Source organism: Hemicordylus capensis, chromosome 1 (assembly GCF_027244095.1).
Source record: "Hemicordylus capensis ecotype Gifberg chromosome 1, rHemCap1.1.pri, whole genome shotgun sequence".
NCBI lineage: Eukaryota > Metazoa > Chordata > Lepidosauria > Squamata > Cordylidae > Hemicordylus > Hemicordylus capensis.
This window is the reverse complement of record NC_069657.1, coordinates 450,730,020-450,756,139: the sequence shown is the minus strand read 5'-3', so window position 1 is coordinate 450,756,139 and position 26,120 is coordinate 450,730,020. Positions and strand designations below refer to the sequence as shown.

General features: G+C 44.5%; 2 protein-coding genes across 2 annotated transcripts; both read left to right on the top strand.

Moving 5' to 3' along the window:
- Window positions 1-1,044: 1,044 nt before the first annotated feature.
- On the top strand, window positions 1,045-7,765 carry LOC128324149 (zinc finger BED domain-containing protein 4-like). The gene is made up of 2 exons (XM_053248364.1): window positions 1,045-1,174; window positions 5,190-7,765. Exon 2 carries the CDS (start codon window positions 5,199-5,201, stop codon window positions 7,506-7,508), a length of 2,310 nt encoding a protein of 769 aa, XP_053104339.1. The 5' UTR covers window positions 1,045-1,174; window positions 5,190-5,198; the 3' UTR covers window positions 7,509-7,765.
- Window positions 7,766-18,174: 10,409 nt separating this feature from the next.
- On the top strand, window positions 18,175-24,976 carry LOC128324139 (zinc finger BED domain-containing protein 4-like). The gene is made up of 2 exons (XM_053248342.1): window positions 18,175-18,328; window positions 22,349-24,976. Exon 2 carries the CDS (start codon window positions 22,358-22,360, stop codon window positions 24,728-24,730), a length of 2,373 nt encoding a protein of 790 aa, XP_053104317.1. The 5' UTR covers window positions 18,175-18,328; window positions 22,349-22,357; the 3' UTR covers window positions 24,731-24,976.
- Window positions 24,977-26,120: the final 1,144 nt, after the last annotated feature.

Here is a 26,120-nt window from a genome sequence, read left to right as displayed (position 1 = left end):
CATCCAAATGAGGCTTGAATGAGAGACAAAGTGGGGGATTCTTTTCCGCCACGAAACAAAGCAGCAGCCATGGCATTTTAAAATAGTGTTATAGACTTTTTCAAAAGGTAAGTAGAAATTGAGAAGTGAACCAATATCCCTGAAAGTCTGCACACTTAATGCTATCTATCTTCATGTGAAATTTCAGAGTTCTCTACCCAGCCTCTTGGGAATGATTACTCTTTTTTAGTTTCCCATTAATCCCTATGGGGAAATAATTGGATGGGGCCCATATTCAATTCTTACACACAGGACCCTTCAGAGCTTGTTATGCCACTGGGCCCCAATAAAAATGGAAAGGTTGGATTGTAGTTGTTGCCTGATGGTAGATTTTGCCTGAAGAGGTAACAGCACCATATGCTCAGAGGCACCGGCTTCCAAATTCTGCTATTAATTCCCAGCTGTTGCTGTGCCACCATCCTATGCAGCTAGTGGATTGGCGCATGGAGGACCGAGGAGGACCTAGCCAAATTGTGTTCCTATGGTTATGATTTTGAGTACAATATCTCAGGCTGGACATGAGGTCTCATGTCCCCTTGGAGTGAATATCATGAGCTATTGAATTTCCTCACTTGTTGGAGCTCTGTTGGGGCCACCACACCCATAATTATCTCTGTAAAAATGGTTCCCCCACTTAATTGAACCATGTGCTTTTGCTTTAATAGAATTACATGCTGATTCAGTAGAGGCAAGCTCTATATGTTTATTACCAATTGGAAGACAGACTGGAATTTTAAAAAATCACCCTTGATTTATTATTGAACAAGTCTATGAAATCTCCTCTACCCTATATCTACCCTACTCTCTCACTCAGTTGTTATTTTCCTGCGCCAATTCTTCTGTGTCTCTGAGCTGCTCCTCCTGTCTCCTTCCTTACCCTCTCACTTCAGTTCCACCCAGACTGAAACACTGAGTAGAGAGCAATGCCCAAAGCCCCAGGTGTTGAATGCCTTTCCCAATCAGTTCAATGAGACTTGGTTAATCTGCCATTTTCTCTGCTGTCAGGGGATTGGTGGAACCCTGCAGGTCTGCCAATCTTGGGTTCAGTATAAGAAGAGCTTCTACCACTTATCTTTGAGAGCCATTTGTTGCAAGGCTGTTTCTTATGGGATTTGGTCTTGGATGAAGCAAATATGTAAGTAGCTCTTTAGGGTTTGTTTTTAAACAATTGAGGTGGTGGGAGGCAATGGTTTTACCTGGTGGAAGAAGAAAACTCCAGGGTTGTAGCTTTCCCTTGTGTACTGGTGTGATGCTGGCTTTTTGGAAGTAAACATATCACTTGCACAATGAATGTCACACACACTAGCACAGCCCCAAATAAAGTACAGACCCAACAGAACCACTCCTCTCAAAAATCAAATATGTATGATCCAAGAGCTTTGTCATAGGAAAACTCAGTGACTTCCAAGCACACACATACACATTCATTCACCAATGCCCTTGAAATTGATTACTAATCTGGCAGACTCAATGCTGCTGGAGAGACATGGAGTTAAAACTCATGTAGTGTGCAGTGCAGCAGTAGCAAGAAAACAACAGTTGGTTAATTCTTGATTATATTATAAGAATTGTGAGTTTAAAGATTGTGCTGTCTGTGAAAGAGAGGGCTGGTGCTGTGTAAAGGGGGTGCTTTATAAGAGTGTCTGGAATTGTCCTCTCTCTGTATAGGCAAAACAAGGAGACCGTTAAGAGATACAGTGAGCCTTGTATGATATAATGGGAGCCACTCTAAGCCATGGTCTACTCCAGTGATTCTCAAACTTGGGTCCTCAGGTGTTATTGGACTTCAATGCCCATAATCCCCAGCCTCAGTGGCCTTTGGTTGGGGATTATGGGAGTTGAAGTCCAATAACACATGAGGACCCAAGATAGAGAATCATTGGCCTACACCCTTGAAGGAGGGGCATGATGGATGAGTGGTGGGAACCAAGACAACTGTATTGAAGTGGAAAGATATTTGCAAAAGTGTGAAACTAAGGAGGCCATGTATATAGAGAAAACCAGACATCAATGTTGAGGAGGAGATGGCTTCAGATATTTATTTAAAATATTGAGACCCTGCTCCTCCAGTGCACTACTGCTTGGAGCGTCTTGCAATGATAAGATAGACACAGATACAATAATAGTAATAAAAGTAACTATTTTTTAAAAAGTCAGATTATAACCACAATAATTAGGTTCAAATTAAAACTGAAAATTATAAAAAGCTAAAGAACCTACCTGATATAGCACAGCAATAATGGAGCATTAAAAAGTCTCCTTAAAAAGGTGCATTTTGAGATGGGTTTAAAAAAAAAACAACACTGAGGGAGATATGGGATTTATTAGTCATTGAAGGGTTAATTCCTTCATGCATCTTGTATGATCCTCGTCTTCCCTGCCTTAATTGGTTAGTGATAATTGGTTGCAGCTGGTATATTGCTCCCTTTTCTTCCCCACCTACTGCTTACCTTGAGGAAGGAATTTAAACACCGTTGTGGTGACTGGTTTGGTAAGCAACTGATGATGACTTCACATTGAAACTGGTTTTGTTGCTTTAACTTTGTGTGAATAAAGAGATCTTGCTGGAAGAATTACTTAGAGCCCATATGTGCCTAGCACTGCCAACTTATCCACTTTTTCAGAAGCCTCCTTGAATCATAGGAATGAAACATGCATCGGCTTAGGCTGTTCAATATAGATGCAGAGCAGGTGGGTCTCCAGAGAACCTGCATGGGAGACAGGCCAATATCTGAGGCTTGTCCATCTTACAAGCTCCAGTACTTGATTACAGCCAGTGTAATTAATTCCCTAAAGACAGCTGGCAGTGGTCTCCCTCTTCTGGTGAGTTGCCACAGGGATGCAGAACAAGGTGTCTCTGGCTGTGGATTGGTAGTGCCTGGCACTGAGATGCCAATGAGATCTGTACCACCACGGGGCATCCTGCAACATCTGGCTAAGCAGTTGCCTCCATCTCTTGGCAGAGGTTTACTGAAGGGCATCAGAAAATGAATGTGTATTAGTGTGGTTGGCAAGCATTTAGTTTTCCCGTGGCAAAGCTCTGTACTCCATTGTGGGCTGTGTTAATGTGAGCATGCAATCTATCTACCTAATAAGCAGCCTTGTGCTTTCCTAGAAATCGGAAAGGCTGTATAAAACATTTTCAAAATTAGCTGCACCCCATATTGGAGATGGCTGGTTGAGGGGCTACTCTTCATAATGGGCTATGCACTGTTCTTCTAAAGCTTGAAGCTATTTACAGCTCTTCCTCATTACTAAAATGGTTGCTTAGAACACAATGATCAAAAGGGGCAGAAGAAAACACACACACCTTCCAAAGGCAGCCTCTTCAGGGAGACACCAGAGGAAGCTTTTCTAGAAGTAGCTTCAAAAGTTTTGGAACCGTCAAAAGGTCTGGGTCCCTAGCTGCCCTGATGGCATTGTCTAAGGCTGACCGGTCTATGAAAACCCAGGGCAATAGACTAAAATTGTATTGCCAAATAGAATAAACCTAGTAAATCACAAAGTATCCAGAGTACAAAATTCAAAAACTAATGCATATCAAAGACATAGGAAAAATCTATATTCAATGGGAAAAGTCCAAGTTATACTTGGAGGGCTACTCCTTAGAGTTGATATAATGAGAATGTCTGTCCTATGATAGGAATTAGCCCTAGTGAAAATACCAAACTGTTGGGAATTCTCTCTGGTAAGAGAAACCCTTTTTCATTATAGCAGAGTGCATAGAGGCACAACACAGTGGAATTTGGTTAGGCATGCGTGTATGCTGAGAGTAAAATAACTTGGAGCCAGTTCATAGTTTCAAGTTAATATAAGGAGTATTTATTAGAGAACTCGATTCTAGACAGGAAAATGAAGAGACAGAATCTCTAATCTATCTATCTAGCTGGATGCAGATGGATTCTGCATCTCTGCACACATGGTGCAGGGGAGGGGAGAGGAGCTTGCATATTGCAAGGTAAAAGGAAGAGGAAGTGGCAGGAAGGAAGTCCCTGAGATTAGCAATCTACATATCAAAGGGATAGTGTCAGAGAAGCAGAGAAGGGATGACCAATGTCTTGACCCTCTAGCCCTCTGACTCACTAGTCTGTCCTCCTATGTCATTGAGACAAGAGATAGTCCTTCACTTCCAACACAAACCAGGTAGGTTTGCAGCCTCTGCTTTGGAACAGCACCACTGATGAATGCCTGACTCAAGCTGAAAAACGTTTGGCAATTTATTGGCAGCTTATGAACACAGCCTTTTATCGGATCTCTGTATATTGAACAAGACAATATAACTGGATCATTCATGGACTTTGACACTGAATATAGACAGGTGGGATAGACATTGGCAGATGTCTTCTATAGCTTTGATATGGATTAGTCCTTAAAACTTGTGCTCTGAATATTGTGTTTATGATTGTTTACAAATTTATTGTTGGACTGTTTGTGTATTTCACTAAGCTTATTCTATTTGACAATATAACTTAAATGTATTGCCTTGGGGTTTGTTTTGTAGATCAATTGCTTGTGGGTGAATCCAGTTACAGGTGGTCTCCTCCCAGTTTTTTCCATTGAATGTACCGGTTGGCCAGCCTTATACATGGCTGACATAATTGGAGGTTTGCTGATTTACAGGGAGAACTTGTGGCTATTGCAGTACATGAGTTCTTGGGATGTGTGTATACAGAATGGTGATTTTATAACTATAGGTGGACCTCATCGGTTGTGGTGGGGGGCGGGTTTCCATTCTCAACTGCAACAATGGATTGCAGAACCATGGCTAACGAGACATTGAGGCTATGGGAATTTGGGAGGGGGTTAAGTTTCTGGAGGCTAAAAAGGTGCTTAAAAGGCAGAAATAATAAAATGCCATACCATGCTCAACAGATTCCAGCTGCCCAACCGTCAACTTCAGCAATTTACTGGGGGGGTAGGAAGAGAAATATATTTGGAAGAGTCACAAAAAGTTAGCTGAAAGTGACCTTGGAGATAATTTCATGACTACCTAGGAACTGTGGATACATTGATTATAACCATTTTTATACCCCACATACCAAGGTTGGATTCTCCATTGACTCACCATAGGTATGTGTAACTGTGCATCAGGATGATGCATAACAAGGTCAACCTGTAAGTGTGTTAACCTGGTTCCTATCACTTTGCAGTTTTCCACCATGAGACGCAACAGTGGCAAGCAAGAAGAGTCGCCCTTTCCAGGAGTTGGAGGTCCTACATCCCCAAGGCCTCAAGTTGCACCCCTCCAAGCTCTTGGGGCATACGAGAGTGAATGCCAAACCGCTCCTCCCGATTCAGAAGTGCAGCTGGAGAGCAAGGAGACCATGGAATATGTCAATTTACCCTACTTGTCATCACAAGCTAACAAGTTCTTGGATGTGCAGCCTCTTAGCTCTCAGGAGGGAGCTGTATCCAGGAGGGTGGGTAAGCAGGATACAAGTTGTGGGTTAGCCCTGCCAGCCAGACCTGCATCACTCCCTGCCCCCATCGCAGCCATGGTGCCTGTCGGCACTGAAGTCTCAAGCGTGCACTATGCATCATCGCTTTCCCTAATAAACACTGGGCCCCAGAGTGGCCAAGCCTTGCTCCCAGGCACACAAGCTTCTGCAGCTGAGCAGGTGAGAACCTTGCCCAGTTTACCACCAAGGCAAACGAAACCCAGTTCAGAAAACTGGCAACACTTTGCTCTGCACAGAACAGAAGAAAATGTGGCTGTGTGCAAGATGTGCCACCTCAAAATTCAGCTCGTGGAAGAAGACGTCTCCAAGAATTTGTGCAAAGCCCCCCTACGTGAGCACCTGCTGTTTTACCACCCACATCTTCTGTCCCAGAAAGCTGCACCCCCACAAGAAACTGCACTGGCAGCTGCAGAGTTGCAAGCCAGTGAGGAGTCAGATGGGGCACTGAAGCACTGGGGTCCTACACACCCAACTGCAGTACTGTACAACACTGAATGTGCCTGGATGCTAGTAGAGGAGATGCTCCCACACTCCCTGGTCGATACTCATGGATTCCGGAAGTTGATGCGTACCGTGGCCCCAAAGTGGAAGGTGCCCGGACAGAGTTTCTTTGAAAAGCAAGCTGTGCCAGCCTTGGAAAAAAGCATCAATGGAGCAATTGAGCAAGACCTGAAGAGGTCTCTCTGCTCAGTAGTCCACTTCACCATGGGTGCCTTGGCCACTGCCCCAACATGCTACTTGTCTCTTCTGGCACACTGGGTTACAGACATTGATGGTGTTCTCTGCAGGCGCCTGGCAGTGGTGGCCATGTTCGAGTTGCGGGAGAACAACATGCCTGAAACAATAGCCCTCAGACTAGAAGAGGTGAGGGCCAGGTGGCTCCGTCCCTTGCGGCTGGAAATGGGGTATGTGACCACCACCAGCTGGTTATTGGCAAAAGAGGTAGAGGGTTCTTGTCTGTGGCCTCTTCTCTGCCCTGCAAAATGCTTGAGCCGGCTGCTGCAAGACGTGATGGAAGGATCTCCCACTGAGTGGTTGCAAGGCCTAGAGGACATCTGCAGGCAATCCCATCTCTCTCGGGAGGATCGAGTCAGCCTGCATGAAATGCAGTCAAAATATGGGCTCCCTCATGAACAGCTGCCAGAAGAGATGCCAACATCATGGCAAGACATCCTTCATGTGGTGCAACTTCTTCTAGCTCAGGAATGTGCCTTTCGTGAATATATGGAGGACATTGGCCACAACCTTGCACCTGAGGACTGGAGGCTGCTGTACCATCTAGTCCACCTGCTGAAACCATTTGAAGATGCCATCAGTACGATTAGGAAGAGAAATGCTACCCTGGGCCAAATCCTTCATGTGTTGCATGTGCCAAACAGCAGGATAAAAGGGTATCTCCAACAGCTGCAGCAAGAAAGGGATGCTTCTGCTTCTGCACTTGTCCCCTTCGCCTCTGAGCTGCTGCAATCTCTGGAAAGTAGTAAGGACCTAGAAACAATAAGAGCTGACATTATCTACCAGAATGCAGCCTTCCTGCACCCACACTTCAGGGATTGCTCATTTATATATCCAAAGGGAGATGTGGAGCTGGGCAGGGAGCAGTTGAAGGCGAGGGTGATACTGCTGACTGAGAAGGAATACTTGAGGTCCTTCCGTGACCATGCAGCTTCGTCTTCCATTGAAACGGAAGCCCAGTCCATGTATTGCCAAGCGATGGAAGTGTCAAGGCGAGAACTGGACTCCTACCTGCAGGACCAGATTGACCTTACCAAGTTGGACTTGGATCCCTTGGTCTACTGGAATGCCAAGCAGCATGCATGGCCATTCCTCTCCCAAGTGGCATTTCAGTATTTCTCATGTCCTGCCACCACATTCTCTGCAGATATGGTTCTTGATGTGGAAGGCTTGATTGAATCAGGCAACTTTCAAGAGAGGCTTGCACTTATCAGCCTGAATGCAGACTGGGTGCCTGCAAAATTCAGGGTCTCCCCCCCACCTTCAGGGTACTGAGTATGGACTGGAACCAGAGAACTGAGTGATTGCATGGAGGGGAGTGATAGGACGTTAGTAGTATTCATGGCACTAATAACTAAATGTTGCACACTAGTGCTGCTTCTTACTTGTCTATGGATGAAACAGAATCTGGCTTTTGTATTTAATTGTACACCAGTCTGACTTTGGCAGACTTCTTAAGGTTATTGACTTGACATTTGGTGTTGGCTTAATGGACTTCTGAATATATTCAATAAAAGTTACTGAAATCTCAATAGCTGTGCCTCTCTAGAGAACTGTTGTTGACAACATTATGTCTCACTGCTCTTCCAAGGAGGTCAAAGTGGTGTTCCTGTTGCTTCCTCCTCTGCCCTCCTGTCCTCATAACAACCCTGGGAGGGAGGCTAGGCTCATAGTGTTTGGCCCATGGTTGTCTAGTGAGCTTCAGGGTTGAGCAGGGATTGGAAACAGTCTGCAACCACTAAGTCAAATAGGGTCAGGAAAGGGAAGACTATACTTCCACAAGTACTGGAAAATCAAGAGATCACTCCTGAAATTTACATAGGAAGCTGACATATATCAAGTCAGACCATTTTATTCATCTAGCTCAGTATTTTCTACAGACTAGCAGTGGCTTTTTCAAGGTTGCCTACAGGAGTCTCTCTTGGAACTTAGACCTTCTGTATGCAGATGCTCCTCCCAGATTGGCCCCATCCCATAAGGTGAATCTCCTAGACTGCTCTCAGACATACTACTGCTACTACTACAAATACCTATATACCACTCCTCAACCCAAGTTCCCAAAGTGGTACACATAGATAGAAATAAAAAAGATGGCACCCTGTCCTCAAAGGGCTCACAATAAAAAAAGGAACATAAAGGTAGACACTGACAACAGCCACTGGAGGGATGCTGTGCTGGGGCTGGATAGGGCCAGTTGCTATCTGCCTGCTAAATAAAGAGAATCACCACTTTATAAAAGGTGCCTCTTTGCTCAGTTAACATAGTCTCCCATCCAAATACAAACCAGGGTAGACTCTGCTTATCAAAGGGGACAATTCATGATTGTTAAAACTGAGGAACAAAACTTGATTGTTACCAGAAGACCCACTCTCCCTCCACACACGTCTTGAGTTGGTGGGAGAAATCACCCCTATCAGATGAAGTGGCGACCACCTTCTTTGGGTGTTGGGAGGAAAAAAATTAAACTTTTCTAATAGAAAAACTGAGGAACAAAACTTGGTTTCAGCTTTGTTCCCTAGATGCTTAGGAAATAATCTAAACAAGATGATTCCAAAGAGAAGCTTCTCCATAGCTGATGCTCAGTGCAGCCCTTATCGAGGTACTTGGGTCTAGAGTCTAGGTGACTGTTAAAATAGCCAGTGAATACTGAAGTACTTGAGCATGATGGTTCATTGTATGTGGCGTGTCTTTATTTTGGAAGGGAAACTCTAGATAACAACCTCTTGGCCTTGATGTTGGATTGTTCTTGTCATATGAAGACACTAGTACCCTGGCTAGGCTTTTCCAAAAACTCGTCTGTATTATTGGTAGGTTCAAAGTGCTGCCACAACCACCCCTCTTATTGACAGAGCTTGAACCTCCCTGGGCTTGAGGTGGAACCCTAGGGAAAACTCTCTTAATTTGGCTCTTGGACAAGTACAAAAATCTTCCATGTGTAAGCCTACACATGGTGAGAAAACTGATAGCTGCTGATGGTTTGAGGACGTGTTTGCACCAGAGAAGTCTCACCCACCTGGTGTATTGATTGGCTGCCCTGGAGTTCAGCAGCATGTCAGTCAAGACAAGGGTAGACTCCCTGTTAATTCTAGGGGGAGGGGAGACTGATCACTCTACACACTCACACTTATTCAAATCTCCAAGTAAAGCACAGACCAGCTACAAAAGGCCACTTCTGGTAAATGCATTCTGAAGTCACTAGGGCAGATCTTTCTGCTGTAGTAGTAGTATTTATTTGAGAAAAAACAAGAAAGAACTGTGAGTCAGAGTGGTGCAGTGCTTAGTGTGCTAGACTAAACTGGGGGAATCCAAGTTCAAATCCCCTTTCAGCCAAGAAACTCACTGGGTGATTCTAGGAAAGTCACTTATCTCTGGACATACCCTTCCACACAGGGTGTTGGGAGGATAAATAAAGATGGATGGGGACACCCTTTCCCTGCTCCTGAACAGCTGGGTGCCACCCTCTGCCCACCTTGGGTGTCCACCACTTAGCTTGGGTGTCTGTCCTTACAAGCATCAAAGGTTTTTATTATTATTTTAGTAAATAGAGATCACTTCTTCAATCCTTGCCTAATGAACCACAACACCCAGTGGGAATATTAATATTACCGATACTGGCTAGAGAACCACCTGGTTAGCTGCCTGCATAGCAAACAGATTTTTAAAATTAGTTTTCTTCAGACAGAATCTGTTGCTTCTCTGCACCGCACCCACCTGGGAAGCCACTTTTGCAATTATCTGAAAAGCAGTTTAGTCCATGCATATGCCCTAAAGGAACTTTATGGCTTCTTCCAGTTTCTCATCTAACTAGTCCAGTCTAATTAGATGCCCATCCATGCTCCCTTCTCTCTCACCCTCTCTCCCCAAACCTTGTCCATCCAAGTCCCCCTTCCCCCACTCATATTAAGCCTGAGCAGCTGGATTAAAAAAAAAAAAAACACACTGTGGAGAAAGGGGAAAGAGGAAATTATGAGAAATGGCTAGGGGCAGAGAGGGATAGAGGAGTTGAAAAGGACTGGGAGAGGGGAATGGGGTGAAGAGAAATGAGCGAGGGGAGAAAAGGGGGTGAAAATTGTTGGGAATTCTCTTTGGTAATAGAAACCCTTTTTTCATTATAGCAGAGTGCACAGAGGCACAACACAGTGGAATATAGTTATGCATGCATGTATGCTGAGAGTAAAGTAACTTGGACCAGTTCATGGTTTAAAATCAATATAAATGGTATTTATTAGAGAACTCCATTCTAGGTAGGAAAGTGAGGGGACAAAATCTCTAATCAATCTATCTATCTATCTGGATGCAAATTGATTCTGTATTTCTGCACACATGGTGCAGGGGAGAGGAGCTTGCATGTTGCAAGGTAGAAGGCAAGGAAGAGGAAGGAAGTGGCTGGAAGTAAGTAAGTCCCTAAGATCAGCAATATACATATCAAAGGGATAGTGTCAGAGCAGTAGAGAAGGGATGACCAATGTCTTGATCCTCTAGGCCTCTGACTCACTAGTCTGTCCTCCACTGTCACTGAGACAAGAGACAGTGCATAGTCCTTCACTTCCAAGAAAAATAAATAACTGGTGGATAGGAATGGATAAATTGGGGAGGAAAAGGGAAACGAGGTGAAGGCTGTGAGGAATGAATAGCTGAAAGAAGAAAAGGAGAGGAGAAGAGAAGAAAATAAAGAAGGGAGTGGGAGAAAGGAGGGTACACTGCAGAAGAAGGAGGGAATCTGAGGGGGATAAATGGAAGGGGAGTGAGAGAGAAATGGTGCATAGGAATAGAGAATGAGGTGCAAAGTGGAGAAAGCTGAGGAAAACCCAAGAACTGGGAAGGAAGTGAATGTGAGAGAAAGGGAGAGCAGAAGAGGAAAACCAAGAAAAGCAACTGAAGGGAAATGAGAGGGAAACAGGAGGAAAATACGAGAAGGGGGGAAATCAAGGCAAAGGAGGGAAAAGCGCCAGGAGCTAAGGCAAGAGAACTAGAGGGGTGGAGAGGCAAGTGGTGGGGGAAATGGAGGGGAGGAGAGCAGCTCAGGTGGCAGCAGCAGCAGCAGCAGAAGAAAACTGCACAGGAGCAAGAGCCACCCCATCTCCTCCCTCTTTGTGCAACCTTTGGAAAGGAAGGTGAAAGAAGGCAGTTTGCAGAGCAGTAGCAGCCCCACTGACTTTGCTCCTTCACCTGCCGCTGTCCAGCCAGCCGGATTGCTTGAATGAGGTGTGGGCTGCTTTCCCTGGCGGCGACCCCCACTGTGCTCACTGTTCTGAGGTGGGAGGGCTGGGAGGAGGGCCAGGAGACATGGCCTGCTCCCTCGGTCAGCCTGGGAGGGGGGAATTGCGGGGGAGGGAAAGGCCGGCCCATGTGTGCGGTCTCAGACACACACCCTGGTTCCTTGGTCAGGCCTTCAGAATGCCGCCTGTACTGAGGGAGCGGGCCAGTGAGGGTGAGAATTCAGTGGGGGGTGGGGGAGAAGGCCCAGAGATGTGGCCTGTTCCCTCGTCAGCCAGTGGGCCCGAGTGGCACTCCTGTTACCAAGGGAGCCAGCCGGCAGTGCGGGGGGGGGGGGGGAGGAATTCGTCAGTGAGGGGAGAAGGGCAGGCTGGTTTGGGAGCAGGCCAGTGAGGGGGATGGCCGAGGGAGCAGGCCGATGAGGGGGAGAATTCAGGTTCGGCTATTTTTTTAAACTTTTAAAAACACATTTATATACTGCCCAAAATGCAAGTCTCTGGGTGGTCCACAAGACAAGGACTAGGAAAGGAAGCTTGTGCCATTATCACGGCATGCCGGCCATGCCTGGGCCACTCTGCCCTCAATTACTGGCCCACCACCCAGGCCTTTATGACAAGCCCGACTGCCCCACACAGGCAACCTGAATAGGGATTCAAGTGGGGGCATTAAAGAAGGGCAATCTGACTGCCACAACCAAGGCTGTAGTGGGGAGGGGGGACGTGTACAACAAACTTGCCACCACCGTTCAAATGTGTGTTATAAAGTCTCTTTCAAATAAAGTTCTTCTTTTAAGGATGAGTTTTTGCTTTTCTTTTAAAATAGAATTGTAAAAAAACCACACACACAGCTTGATCAAAATGGCAATCGCCCCTCTTTGCATTGCCTTAAGCAAGAAAACCCACCCTGACGCCCACTCTGGCATTCTGATTGGCTGCCAGAGTGGTGAATCAAAACGAATTATTCTGATAGGCTGGCAGGTTGTTGCCAGATCCGCCCACCTTTTGAAAACAAAGGCAAGCCTTCCCATTGGCTGCTGCCTTATTAATATGTAAATCCAGATTGACAGGCCCTCAGTTTGTTCAATAAAGCCCAGAACCATCGCCCATTCTATGTAAACATTGGAGCTTGGCTAGGCAAGCTGCAGAGAAGGGTAGGAGGACAGCAACCACAACCTAAGTTAAATTGGCTGGGGCTGACCTTTTTGGGGGGACAGCACCCACTTTCCCCTAAGAGATGAGCCTTCCCTGTCAAGAGCCCTTTTTGGGGAACATTTTTCAAAAGCTTTTTGGAAGTCCAAGTTAGGGGTGTGCAAACCGGTTCAATGTCAAACCAGCTTGGTTCAACAGTTGATGAACTGAACCCCCAGTTCGGTTCAACCCTGGACCGACCCTCCTTGGCCGTCCGGCTGTGAAGTAGGTTAGGCTGAGAGAGAAGTGACTGGGCCACAGTCACCCAGCAAGTATCGTGGCTGAATGGGGATTTGAACTTGGGTCTCTCCGGTCCTAGTCCAGCACTCTAACCACTACACCATGCTGGCTCTGATATTTCCACCAACAAAGTCCATTTCCATGTGGATTGGTAGCTATCCTGCAACATTAGGGGATCTAAGCCCATTGGGAAGAAGGATCGCCTTAGCCAGTAATTGTGTGGGGTAGGCCATTCTCTGTCCTCTAGTCATAGACCAGCCTCAGAGACACAACAGGGTATTAGGAATACTGCTCTTAGGAATTTGGACTGGACAAGCTGCAGAGGGTTGAAGTTGGAAAAGGGGCCCTACTGAGTGCCATAGAGGAGTTGTGCCAGCGACTTAGCTTCAAAAGGATTCCTTTTTGGAAATTGGAGTTATATTGGCTACTTTCCATTCCTCTGGGGCAGAAGCTGATTGTAGGGACACGTTACTGTACGTATTTTTGCTAGGTGATCAGCAATTTCACATGTGAGTTCCTTCAGAACTCTTGGGTGGATGCCAGCTGGTCATGGTGATTTGTTTATTTTTAATTTTTCAAGACACTTTAGAACATCCTCTCTTGTCATCTCAAATTAGCTCAGTTCTTCAGCCTGCAAGCCTGAGAAGCTCAGTTCCAGAGCAGGATATGGGCAGTATCTTCTGCTGTGAAGACAGATGCAAAGAACCCATTCAGTTTTTCTACACTCTCCTTATCCTCCTTAATGATCCCATTCACACCCTCATCATCTTAAGGTCCAACCGCCTCCCTGGCAGGTTCTCTGCTTCTGATACATTTAAAGAGGTTTTTGTTATTCCCCTTGACACTTCTAGCTATATGCTTCCCCAAACATTCTTTCCCCATCTCTTATTGTCTCCTTGCATTTCTTTTGCCAGAGTTTATGTTCCTTTCTGTTCTCTCCATTAACGGCTTGGGTCCAGGCTATTTAAGAGAACGCATCCTTTGTCATGCACCCTGCTGCCTGTTACGATCTTCTGGAGAGGTCCAGTTATGGTTGCCACCAGCTCGTCTGGTGATGGCTCAGGACCAGGCTTTCTCTGTGGTTGCCCCAGGGCTTTGGAATATGCTCCCTGCTGAAATAAGGGAAATTCAATAAAATAAATAAATAAATAAATAAATAAGAGCATCCATTTCTCTGTTTGTTTTCAGAAAGACCCTCAAGACTTATGTTCTCACAAGCTTTTAATTAGAATTAATTTTAATAATTTGTTTTAATAACTTTTTATACAATTGTTTTTATTGTGCCTTGTGTATTTTAATTGGTGTTGAGTTTTTAATATTTTAAATCTTGTACACTGCCTAGAGATGCACATAACAAGTGGTATAAAATATGATAAATAAAATAAATTTGGGCAGGATTTCTGTTTTCTGAAGGAAATCTTCTGCCCCTTCATAGCTTTCTTGATTTTACTTAGCCATCCTCCTGAACCTGGTGGTACTTTTCCTTCGATTATTGTGGCTCTATTATTCATAATGCTGGGGAAAGCTGAAGGAAAGAGAAGAAGAGGACGACCAGCAGCAAGGCAGATGGACTTGATGACGACAGCAATGAATGCACCATTGAGAGATCTTCAAGGCCAAGCTGAAGACAGATCATCCTGGAGAGAATCTATCTTTGTGGTAGCTAAGGGTCAACACCGACATGACAGCACTGAATCAATCAATCAACAATTATAACAGAGTACTTATTAGACTCTCTCGTATTCTAATAGGAAGTCTAATATATGACTCTCTATTATTGAGAATCATATATTAAAATGACACTCTTCATTTTGTGTGTGTGTGTGGAATTAAAGATGATGTCTGAGGTGATGAGAAAGATCAGCCTTGAAAATAAATATGACTAATATATATGAAACATAGATGATGATGAAGATGATGATGATTGATGAATTATTAATTCTCATGAGATCAGCTAAAACTTTGTATGTAAGTAGCCCTATATGTCAACATACCTGAGTAATCAGGAATTATTTTTTTGAAAAGGTGCTATTTGTCCAATTCTGCCTCAAAATAGGGCATGCCCAAACAATTAAGCTATTTTTAAACTAGCTCAGAAAGCTGAAATTTGCTAGGCCAACAGGCCAACATATCCTGAGTGTGTGTGTGTGTGTGTGTGTGTGTGTGTGTGTGTGTTTTAAACACCTGCCGGTTGAAGACCAGAGTGTGAGAGAGAAAGCTTTTCTTGGTGTCCAAAGACAATACAGAAAGAAGAGTTTGAAGAAAGCACTTTTTATTTGGATTCACACAAGCCAGACTACAGAGGCCTAGGTGGTCTTCTCTGGATTCTCTGCAAAACCTGGCTTGGATTATTCCCATACACTACCAATCCACAACTCCAATGGCTTCTAAACACTACACAGGGTTAAGGGTGTCTTCTTTTGGCTCAGGTAGTTCCACAAAGCTCGGAAAGTGGAACCCAAGGCTGATGCCTTAACAAGGGTACCCCTTCCGCCACAAACCTTCAGCTCAAGTACCCCATAGAGATTGTGTGTGTGTGTGTGTGTGTGTGCGCGCGTGTGTGTACACGCAAATATAAACGTGACCTTTATGAGACAGGCTACTACAGTCGCTGTCATATATTCAGACCAAGTTATTGATGATGAGTCTTGCTGAAATTAACAGCACAAGTTTTACTTGTCCCATTAATTTCAATGGGAATACTTAGTGCTAATTTTCTGAAGCCTGTCAGGCTTAAGGGAGTGGTATATGCTGAGGTTCAGCACACAGCCAGCCAACCAGGAGCAGAGGAGGAGGGTCTTCTCCCATATCCCTCTCCTTCTGCAGTGCACACATGGCAGAGGATGAATCAGCTACAAGCCAGTGATCTTCAGATGGCGGACAAATAGTCCGACTGCAGCCTGAATAGGCAGGATGGCTATGAGTCACCTTTTAACGTGGTGATTCTTTTTATTTAGCAGGGGGAGAGTAACTGGTCCTATTCACCCCCAGCACAGTACCTCCAGGGATTGTTGCTGGTGTCTATCTGATGTTGCTTTTTAGATTGTGAGCCCTTTGTGGACAGGGATCCAAGTTATTTATTTATTATTTCTCTGTGTAAACCACCCTGGCCATTTTTGGAAGGATGGTATAGAAATTGAATTATGATGATGATGATTAGTAATTAATAATAATAATAATAATAATAATCCCCCAGTGAGGCACTGGGTGGCAGAAGAAGACCAAAATTAACCCAGTAGTAACTGGCACCCTAGGTGCACTTTCAAAACACCCTGAAGAGCACCTCAACACCCTGGGGGCCACAGAAATCACCCTCAGGCAATTAGAAAAAAACAACTTTACTGGGAACAGCCTATATTCTGTGACAATATCTATAATAATAACAGCAACAATATGGATAATAAAATTCAGCCATCCCAGGTCCTTGGGAAGGACTCGATGTCTCAATAAAATAAACCAGTCAATAACACCTCTCTGACTGTGTAAACAACAACAACAACAACTATTATTATTGTTGTTGTTATTATTATTATTAGGGACCACAGAAATCACCATCAGCCAATTACAAAAAGCAACTTTACTGGGAACAGCTTATATTACAAAAAGCAACTTTACTGGGAACAGCTTATATTACAAAAAGCAACTTTACTGGGAACAGCCTATATTCTGTGACAATATCTATAATAACAAGAACAATATTGATAACAAAATTCTGACATCCCAGGTCCTTAGGAAGGACTGGATGTCTGTTTTTATTTTGGTGTAAACAGTCCAGAGACATTAGTTTTGGGCGGTATGAAAACGTGTTATATACATACATACATACATACATGATGATCAAATTAAATGAGAGTGTTTTCCATGGAGAGCAGTCCACCCATGGATTTTAATGAATTTAAAAACAAACATTTAATTTTAAAAAAATCCTAAGAAATCAACATGTGCATTGATCTCAGATATCCACACCTTTTATGTTACACTGTATAAGTAATTTTGATAACTTTCTGTTCAGCCATTCTTGGGGAACTACTACTTTTAAACAAAGGCAAAGGACAGTTTCATCCAAATGAGGCTTGAATGATAGACAAAGTGGGGGATTCAATTCCAGAATGTGTTGTAATTTTCCGCCACGAAACAAAGCAGCAGCCATGACATTTTAAAATAGTGTTATAGACTTTTTCAAAAGGTAAGTAGAAATTGAGAAGTGAACCAATATCCCTGAAAGTCTGCACACTTAATGCTATCTATCTTCATGTGAAATTTCAGAGTTCTCTACCCAGCCTCTTGGGAATGATTACTCTTTTTTAGTTTCCCATTAATCCCTATGGGGAAATAATTGGATGGGGCCCATATTCAATTCTTACACACAGGACCCTTCAGAGCTTGTTATGCCACTGGGCCCCAATAAAAATGGAAAGGTTGGATTGTAGTTGTTGCCTGATGGTAGATTTTGCCTGAAGAGGTAACAGCACCATATGCTCAGAGGCACCGGCTTCCAAATTCTGCTATTAATTCCCAGCTGTTGCTGTGCCACCATCCTATGCAGCTAGTGGATTGGCACATGGAGGACCAAGGAGGACCTAGCCAAATTGTGTTCCTATGGTTATGATTTTGAGTACAATATCTCAGGCTGGACATGAGGTCTCATGTCCACTTGGAGTGAATATCATTGTGGGCTATTGAATTTCCTCACTTGTTGGAGCTCTGTTGGGGCCACCACACCCATAATTATCTTTGTAAAAATGGTTAACCCAGTTAATTGGACCATGTGCTTTTGCTTTAATAGAATCACATGCTGATTCAGTAGAGGCAAGCTCTATATGTTTATTACCAATTGGAAGACAGACTGGAATTTTATAAACCCAATTTTTAAAAATCACCCTTGACTTATTATTGAATAAGTCTATGAAATTATTATTATTATTAATAGTTATTATTATTATTACATTTATATCCTGCTCATCCTGCAAGGAGCCCAGAGCGATGTACTACATACTTAAGTTTTTCTTTCACAACAACCCTGTGAAGTAGGCTAGGCTGATAGAGAAGTGACTGGCCCAGAGTCACCCAGCTAGTATTATGGTTGAATGGGGATTTGAACTCGGGTCTCCCCGGTCCTAGTCCACTCGGTTGTTATTTTCCTGAACCAATTCTTCTGTGTCTCTGAGCTGCTCCTCCTGTCTCCTTTCTTACCCTCTCACTTCAGTTCCACCCAGACTGAAACACTGAGTAGAGAGCAATGCCCAAAGCCCCAGGTGTTGAATGCCTTTCCCAATCAGTTCAATGAGACTTGGTTAATCTGCCATTTTCTCTGCTGTCAGGGGATTGGTGGAATCCTGCAGGTCTGCCAATCTTGGGTTCAGTATAAGAAGAGCTTCTTCCACTTACCTTTGAGATTCATTTGTTGCAAGGCTGTTTCTCATGGGATTTGGTCTTGGATGAAGCAAATATGTAAGTAGCTCTTTAGGGTTTGTTTTTAAACAATTGAGGTGGTGGAAGGCAATGGTTTTACCTGATGGAAGAAGAAAACTCCAGGGTTGTAGCTTCCCCTTGTGTACTGGTGTGATGCTGGCTTATTGAAAGTAAACATATCACTTGCACAATGAATGTCACACACACTAGGACAGCCCCAAATAAAGTACAGACCCAACAGAACCACTCCTCTCAAAAATCAAATATGTATGATCTAAGTGCTTTGTCATAGGAAAACTCAATGACTTCCAAGCACACACATACACATTCATTCACCAATGCCCTTGAAATTGATTACTAATCTGGCAGACTCAATGCTGCTGGAGAGACATGGAGTTAAAACTCATGTAGTGTGCAGTGCAACAGTAGCAAGAAAACAACAGTTGGTTAATTCTTGATTATATTATAAGAATTGTGAGTTTAAAGATTGTGCTTTCTGTGAAAGAGAGGGCTGGTGCTGTGTAAAGGGGGTGATTTATAAGAGTGTCTGGAATTGTCCTCTCTCTGTATAGGCAAAACAAGGAGACCGTTAAGAGATATAGTGAGCCTTGTATGATATAATGGGAGCCACTCTAAGCCATGGTCTACACCAGTGATTCTCAAACTTGGGTCTTCAGGTATTATTGGACTTCAACTCCCATAATCCCCAGCCTCAGTGGCCTTTGGTTGGGGATTATGGGAGTTGAAGTCCAAAGCACCTGAGGACCCAAGTTAGAGAATCACTGGTCTACACCCTTGAAGGGGGGGCATGCTGGACGAGTGGCGGGAACCAAGATAATTGTATTGAAGTGGAAAGACATTTGCAGAAGTGTGAAACTAAGGAGGCCATGTATATAGAGAAAACCAGACATCAATGTTAAGGAGGAGATGGATTCAGATAGTTATTTATTTAAAATATTGAGACCCTGCTCCTCCAGTGCATGACTGCTTGGAGTGGCTTGCAACAATAAGATAGACACAGATACAATAATAGTAATAAAAGTATTTTTTTTAAAAGTCAGATTATAACCACAATAATTGGGTTCAAATTAAAACTGAAAATTATAAAAAGCTAAAGAACCTACCAGATATAGCACAGCAATAATGGAGCATTAAAAAGTCTCCTTAAAAAGGTGCATTTTGAGATGGGTTAAAAAAAAAACAAAACACTGAGGGAGATATGGGATTTATTAGTCATTGAAGGGTTAATTCCTTCATGCAGCTTGTATGATCCTCGTCTTCCCTGCCTTAATTGGTTAGTGATAATTGGTTGCAGCTGGTATATTGCTCCCTTTTCTTCCCCACCTACTGCTTACCTTGAGGAAGGAATTTAAACACCGTTGTGGTGACTGGTTTGGTAAGCAACTGATGATGACTTCACATTGAAACTGATTTGTTGCTTTAACTTTGTGTGAATAAAGAGATCTTGCTGGAAGAATTACTTAGAGCCCATATGTGCCTAGCACTGCCAACTTATCCACTTTTTCAGAAGCCTCCTTGAATTATAGGAATGAAAGAAACATGCATCGGCTTAGGCTGTTCAATATAGATGCAGAGCAGGTGGGTCTCCAGAGAACCTGCTTGGGAGACAGGCCAATATCTGAGGCTTGTCCATCTTACAAGCTCCAGTACTTGATTACAGCCAGTGTAATTAATTCCCTAAGGACAGCTGGCAGTGGTCTCCCTCTTCTGGTGAGTTGCTACAGGGATGCAGAACAAGGTGTCTCTGGCTGTGGATTGGTAGTGCCTGGCACTGAGATGCCAATGAGATCTGTACCACCACGGGGCATCCTGCAACATCTGGCTAAGCAGTTGCCTCCATCTCTTGGCAGAGGTTTACTGAAGGGCATCAGAAAATGAATGTGTATTAGTGTGGTTGGCAAGCATTTAGTTTTCCCGTGGCAAAGCTCTGTACTCCATTGTGGGCTGTGTTAATGTGAGCATGCAATCTATCTACCTAATAAGCAGCCTTGTGCTTTCCTAGAAATTGGAAAGGCTGTATAAAACATTTTCAAAATTAGCTGCACCCCATATTGGAGATGGCTGGTTGAGGGGCTATTCTTCATAATGGGCTATGCACTGTTCTTCTAAAGCTTGAAGCTGCATGCAGCTCTTCCTCATTACTAAAATGGTTGCTTAGATCACAATGATCAAAAGGGGCAGAAGAAAACACACACACCTTCCAAAGGCAGCCTCTTCAGGGAGACACCAGAGGAAGCTTTTCTAGAAGTTGCTTCAAAAGTTTTGGAACCGTCCAAAGGTCTGGGTCCCTGGCTGCCCTGATGGCATTGTCTAAGGCTGACCGGTCTATGAAAACCCAGGGCAATAGACTAAAATTGTATTGCCAAATAGAATAAACCTAGTAAGTCACAAAGTATCCAGAGTACAAAATTCAAAAACTAATGCATATCAAAGACATAGGAAAAATCTATATTCAATGGGAAAAGTCCAAGTTATACTTGGAGGGCTACTCCTTAGAGTTGATAGAATGAGAATGTCTGTCCTATGATAGGAATTAGCCCTGGTGAAAATACCAAACTGTTGGGAATTCTCTCTGGTAAGAGAAACCCTTTTTCATTATAGCAGAGTGCATAGAGGCACAACACAGCGGAATTTGGTTAGGCATGCTTGTATGCTGAGAGTAAAATAACTTGGAGTCAGTTCATAGTTTCAAATTAATATGAGTATTTATTAGAGAACTCCATTCTAGACAGGAGAGTGAAGAGACAGAATCTCTAAACTATCTAGCTGGATGCAGATGGATTCTGCATCTCTGCACACATGGTGCAGAGGGCAGAGGAGCTTGCATATTGCAAGGTAAAAGGAAGAGGAAGTGGCAGGCAGGAAGTCCCTGAGATTACAATCTGCATATCAAAAGGATAGTGTCAGAGCAGTAGAGAAGGGATGACCAGTGTCTTGACCCTCTAGCCCTCTGACTCACTAGTCTGTCCTCCTATGTCATTGAGACAAGAGACAGCATATAGTTCTTCACTTCCAACAAAAACCAGGTAGGTTTGCAGCCTCTACTTTGGAACAGCACCACTGATGAATGCCTGACTCAAGCTGAAAAACGTTTGGCAATTTATTGGCAGCTTATGAACACAGCCTTTTATCGGATCTCTGTATATTGAACAAGACAATATAACTGGATCATTCATGGACTTTGACACTGAATATAGACAGGTGGGATAGACATTGGCAGATGTCTTCTATATCTTTGATATGGATTAGTCCTTAAAACTTGTGCTCTGAATATTGTGTTTACAATTGTTTACAAATTTGTTGTTGGACTGTTTGTGTATTTCACTAAGCTTATTCTATTTGACAATATAACTTAAATGTATTGCCTTGGGGTTTGTTTTGTAGATCAATTGCTTGTGGGTGAACCCAGTTACAGGTGGTCTCCTCCTGGTTTTTTCCATTGAATGTACTGGCTGGCCAGCCTTATACATGGCTGACATAATTGGAGGTTTGCTGATTTACAGGGAGAACTTGTGGCTATTGCAGTACATGAGTTCTTGGGATGTGTGTATACAGAATGGTGATTTTATTACTATAGGCGGACCTCATCGGTTGTGGTGTGCGGCGGGTTTCCATTCTCAACTACAACAATGGATTGCAGAACCATGGCTAACGAGACATTGAGGCTATGGGAATTTGGGAGGGGGTTAAGTTTCTGGAGGCTTAAAAGGCAGAAGTAATAAAGTGCCATACCATGCTCAACAGATTCCAGCTGCCCAGCAATGCACGGTGCACAACCGTCAACTTCAGCAATTTCCTGAAAAAAAACCAGAGAAATATATTTGGAAGAGTCACAAAAAGTTAGCTGAAAGTGACCATGGAGGTAATCTCATGACTACCTAGGAACTCTGGATACATTGATGTTAACCATTTTTATACCCCATATACCAAGGTTGGATTCTCCATTGCCTGACCATAGGTATGTGTAACTGTGCATCAGGATGATGCATAACGAGGTCAACCTGTAAGTGTGTTAACCTGGTTCCTATCACTTTGCAGTTTTCCACCATGAGACACTCCAATGGCAAGCAAGAAGAGTCGCCCTTTCCAGGAGTTGGAGGTCCTACATCCCCAAGGCCTCAAGTTGCACCCCTCCAAGATCTTGGGGCATACGAGAGTGAACGCCAAACTGATCCTCCCGATTCAGAAGTGCAGCTGGAGAGCAAGGAGACCGTGGAATATGTCAATTTACCCTACTTGTCATCACAAGCTAACAAGTTCTTGGATGTGCAGCCTCTTAGCTCTCAGGAGGGAGCTGTATCCAGGAGGGTGGGTAAGCAGGATACAAGTCGTGGGTTAGCCCTGCCAGCCAGACCTTCATCACTCCCTGCCCCCATCACAGCCATTGTGCCTGTAAGCACAAAAATCCCAAGCGTGCACTATGAATCATCACTTTGCCTAATAAATGTTGCTGTCCCTGGGCCCCAGAGTGGCCAAATCTTGCTCCCGGGCACACAAGCTTCTGCAGCTGAGCAGGTGAGAACCTTGCCCAGTTTACCACCAAGGCAAAGGAAACCCAGTTCAGAAAACTGGCAACACTTTGCTCTGCACAGAACAGAAGAAAATGTGGCTGTGTGCAAGACGTGCCACCTCAAAATTCAGCTCGTGGAAGAAGACGTCTCCAAGAATTTGTGTGAAGCCCCCCTACGTGAGCACCTGCTGTTTTACCACCCACATCTTCTGTCCCAGAAAGCTGCACCCCCACAAGAAACTGCACTGGCAGCTGCAGAGTTGCAAGCCAGTGAGGAGTCAGATGGGGCACTGAAGCACTGGGGTCCTACACACCCAACTGCAGTACTGTACGACACTGAATGTGCTTGGATGCTAGTAGAGGAGATGCTCCCATACTCCCTGGTCGATACTCATGGATTCCAGAAGTTGATGCGTACCGTGGCCCCAAAGTGGAAGGTGCCCGGACAGAGTTTCTTTGAAAAGCAAGCTGTGCCAGCCTTGGAAAAAAGCATCAGTGGAGCAATTGAGCAAGACCTGAAGAGGTCTCTCTGCTCAGTAGTCCACTTCACCATGGGTGGCTTGGCCACTGACCCAACGGGCTACTTGTCTCTTCTGGCACACTGGGTTACAGACATCGATGGTGTTCTCTGCAGGCGCCTGGCAGTGGCGGCCATGTTCGAGGTGCGGGAGAACAACATGCCTGGAACAATAGCCCTCAAACTAGAAGAGGTGAGGGCCAGGTGGCTCCTTCCCTTGCAGCTGGAAATGGGGTATGTGACCTCATCCAGCTGGATATTGGCAAAAGAGGTAGAGGGTTCTTGTCTGGGGCCTCTTCTCTGCCCTGCAAAATGCTTGAGCCGGCTGCTGCAAGAGGTGATGGAAAGATCTCCCACTGAGTGGTTGCAAAGCCTAGAGGACATCTGCAGGCAGTCCCATTTCTCTGGGGAGGATAGAGTCAGCCTGCATGAACTGCAGTCAAAATATGGGCTCCCTCATGAACAGCTGCCAGAAGAGATGCCAACATCATGGCAAGCCATCCTTCATGTGGTGGAACTTCTTCTAGCTCAAGAACGTGCCTTTCATGAATACATGGAGTACATTGGCCTCAACCTTGCACCTGAGGACTGGAGGCTGCTGTACCATCTAGCCCACCTGCTGAAGCCATTTGAAGATGCCATCAGTACGATTAGGAAGCGAAATGCTACCCTGGGCCAAATCCTTCATGTTTTTCATGTGCCAAACAGCAGGATAAAAGGGTATCTCCAACAGCTGCAGCAAGAAAGGGATGCTTCTGCTTCTGCACTTGTCCCCTTCGCCTCTGAGCTGCTGCAATCTCTGGAAAGTAGTAAGGACCTAGAAACAATAAGAGCTGACATTATCTACCAGAATGCAGCCTTCCTGCACCCACACTTCAGGGATTGCACATTTATATATCCAAAGGGAGATGTGGAGCTGGGCAGGGAGCAGTTGAAGGAGAGGGTGATACTGCTGACTGAGAAGGAATACTTGAGGTCCTTCCGTGACCATGCAGCTTCGACTTCCATTGAAACGGAAGCCCAGTCCATGTATTGCCAAGCGATGGAAGTGTCAAGGCGAGAACTGGACTCCTACCTGCAGGACCAGATTGACCTTACCAAGTTGGACTTGGATCCCTTGGTCTACTGGAGTGCCAAGCGGCATGTGTGGCCATTCCTCTCCCAAGTGGCATTTCAGTATTTCTCATGTCCTGCCACCACTTTCTCCGCAGATATGGTTCTTGATGTGGAAGGCTTGTTTGGATCAGGCAACTTTCAAGAGAGGCTTGCACGTATCAGCCTGAATGCAGACTGGGTGCCTGCAGAATTCATCCCGCCCCCCCCTTTCAGGGTACTAAGTATGGAAATGGAACCCATTGAGAATAAAATGCATTCCCAGAGGATTGAGTGGTGACTGCATGGAGGGGAGTGATAGGACCTTAGTAGTATTCTGAGTCTGTAACAAAGTGGTACTAATAACTAAATGTTGCACACTAGTGCTGCTTCTTACACTTCTGTGGATGAAACAGAATCTGGCTTTTGTATTTAAATGTACACTATGCCAACTTTGGCAACTTTCTTAAGGGTTATTCACTCAACATGTGGTGTTGGCTTAATGGACTTCTAAATGTATTCAATAAAAGTTACTGAAATCTCAAAAGCTGTGCCTCTCTAGAGAGCTGTTGTTGACAACATTATGTCTCGCCACTCTTCCAAGGAGGTCAAGGTGGTGGTCATGTTGCTTCCTCCCCTGCCCTCCTGTCCTCATAGCAACCCTGGGAGGGAGGCTAGGCTCATAGTGTTTGGCCCATGGCTGTCCAGTGAGCTTCAAGGCTGAGCAGGAATTGGAAACAGTCTGCAAACACCACTATGTCAAATAGGGTCAGGGAAAGGGAAGACTAATGATACTTCACTACATAATGGAACATCAAGAGTTCACCCCTGAAATGTAGAACTTGAGGTAGTGGGGTAAACCACCCCTGCCTTAGAGACAGAACAAAAAGTGTCTGTCAGCATCCCTGGCTTTTAGGGGGAAGAAAACCCTAAATGTTGCTGATGAGGGGATCTTGATTTCAAGCTGCCAAGATGTCCCAAAGGATCTTATGTAGGGCAGTTTCACAGTTAAGGTGTCAAAGAGAAGCTTCCCCATGGCTCCAGCTCAGTTCACACTTGATAAGTTGATAGCAACATTATAGTTTTGAAGCTGGTTGTGAAGTTGGCATGCTAGATGCTAGAACCCTCCTACTGCCCCCAGTGGGAACACTGAGGTACTTCCAGTTAGCTGCCTCAGGACATATAACGAGGTCATTCACATAACTGCAAACACAGTAGGAGAAGTGTGGATCATGTGGGAGCAAATGACTAGGAGGGAGAAATGACTGTTTACAATCAAGGTAGGAGGGAAAGTGGGTAGGACAGCTTTTCTTCCTATCCTGGTCAAATGTTTCATATGAAAACCTGGAGGGACAGTGCTTTCCTACCCATCTTAACCACATCTCTCCCCCCACCTATTTTACTCCCACACAACCAAAAACTGGGAGTACACACAGCTCCCAAATGTCCTACCCAGTCTCTGGTTGTGCGAATGACCTCCATCTTTCTGAGTCATGGCTCTGCCTTTAGACTGCTTACCCGAGATAACTTCTAAGCTATGCAAAGCTTCGACCAGTTTGATTCAGAGGGTAATTCAGTGCCCAATACCTTGATGAGCCCTTTGCAGTTTAAAGGAGTTTAACATTCAGGGAAGGCAAAGGTAAAGTGTGCCGCCAAGTTGATTTCAACTCTTGGTGCTCACAGAGCCCTGT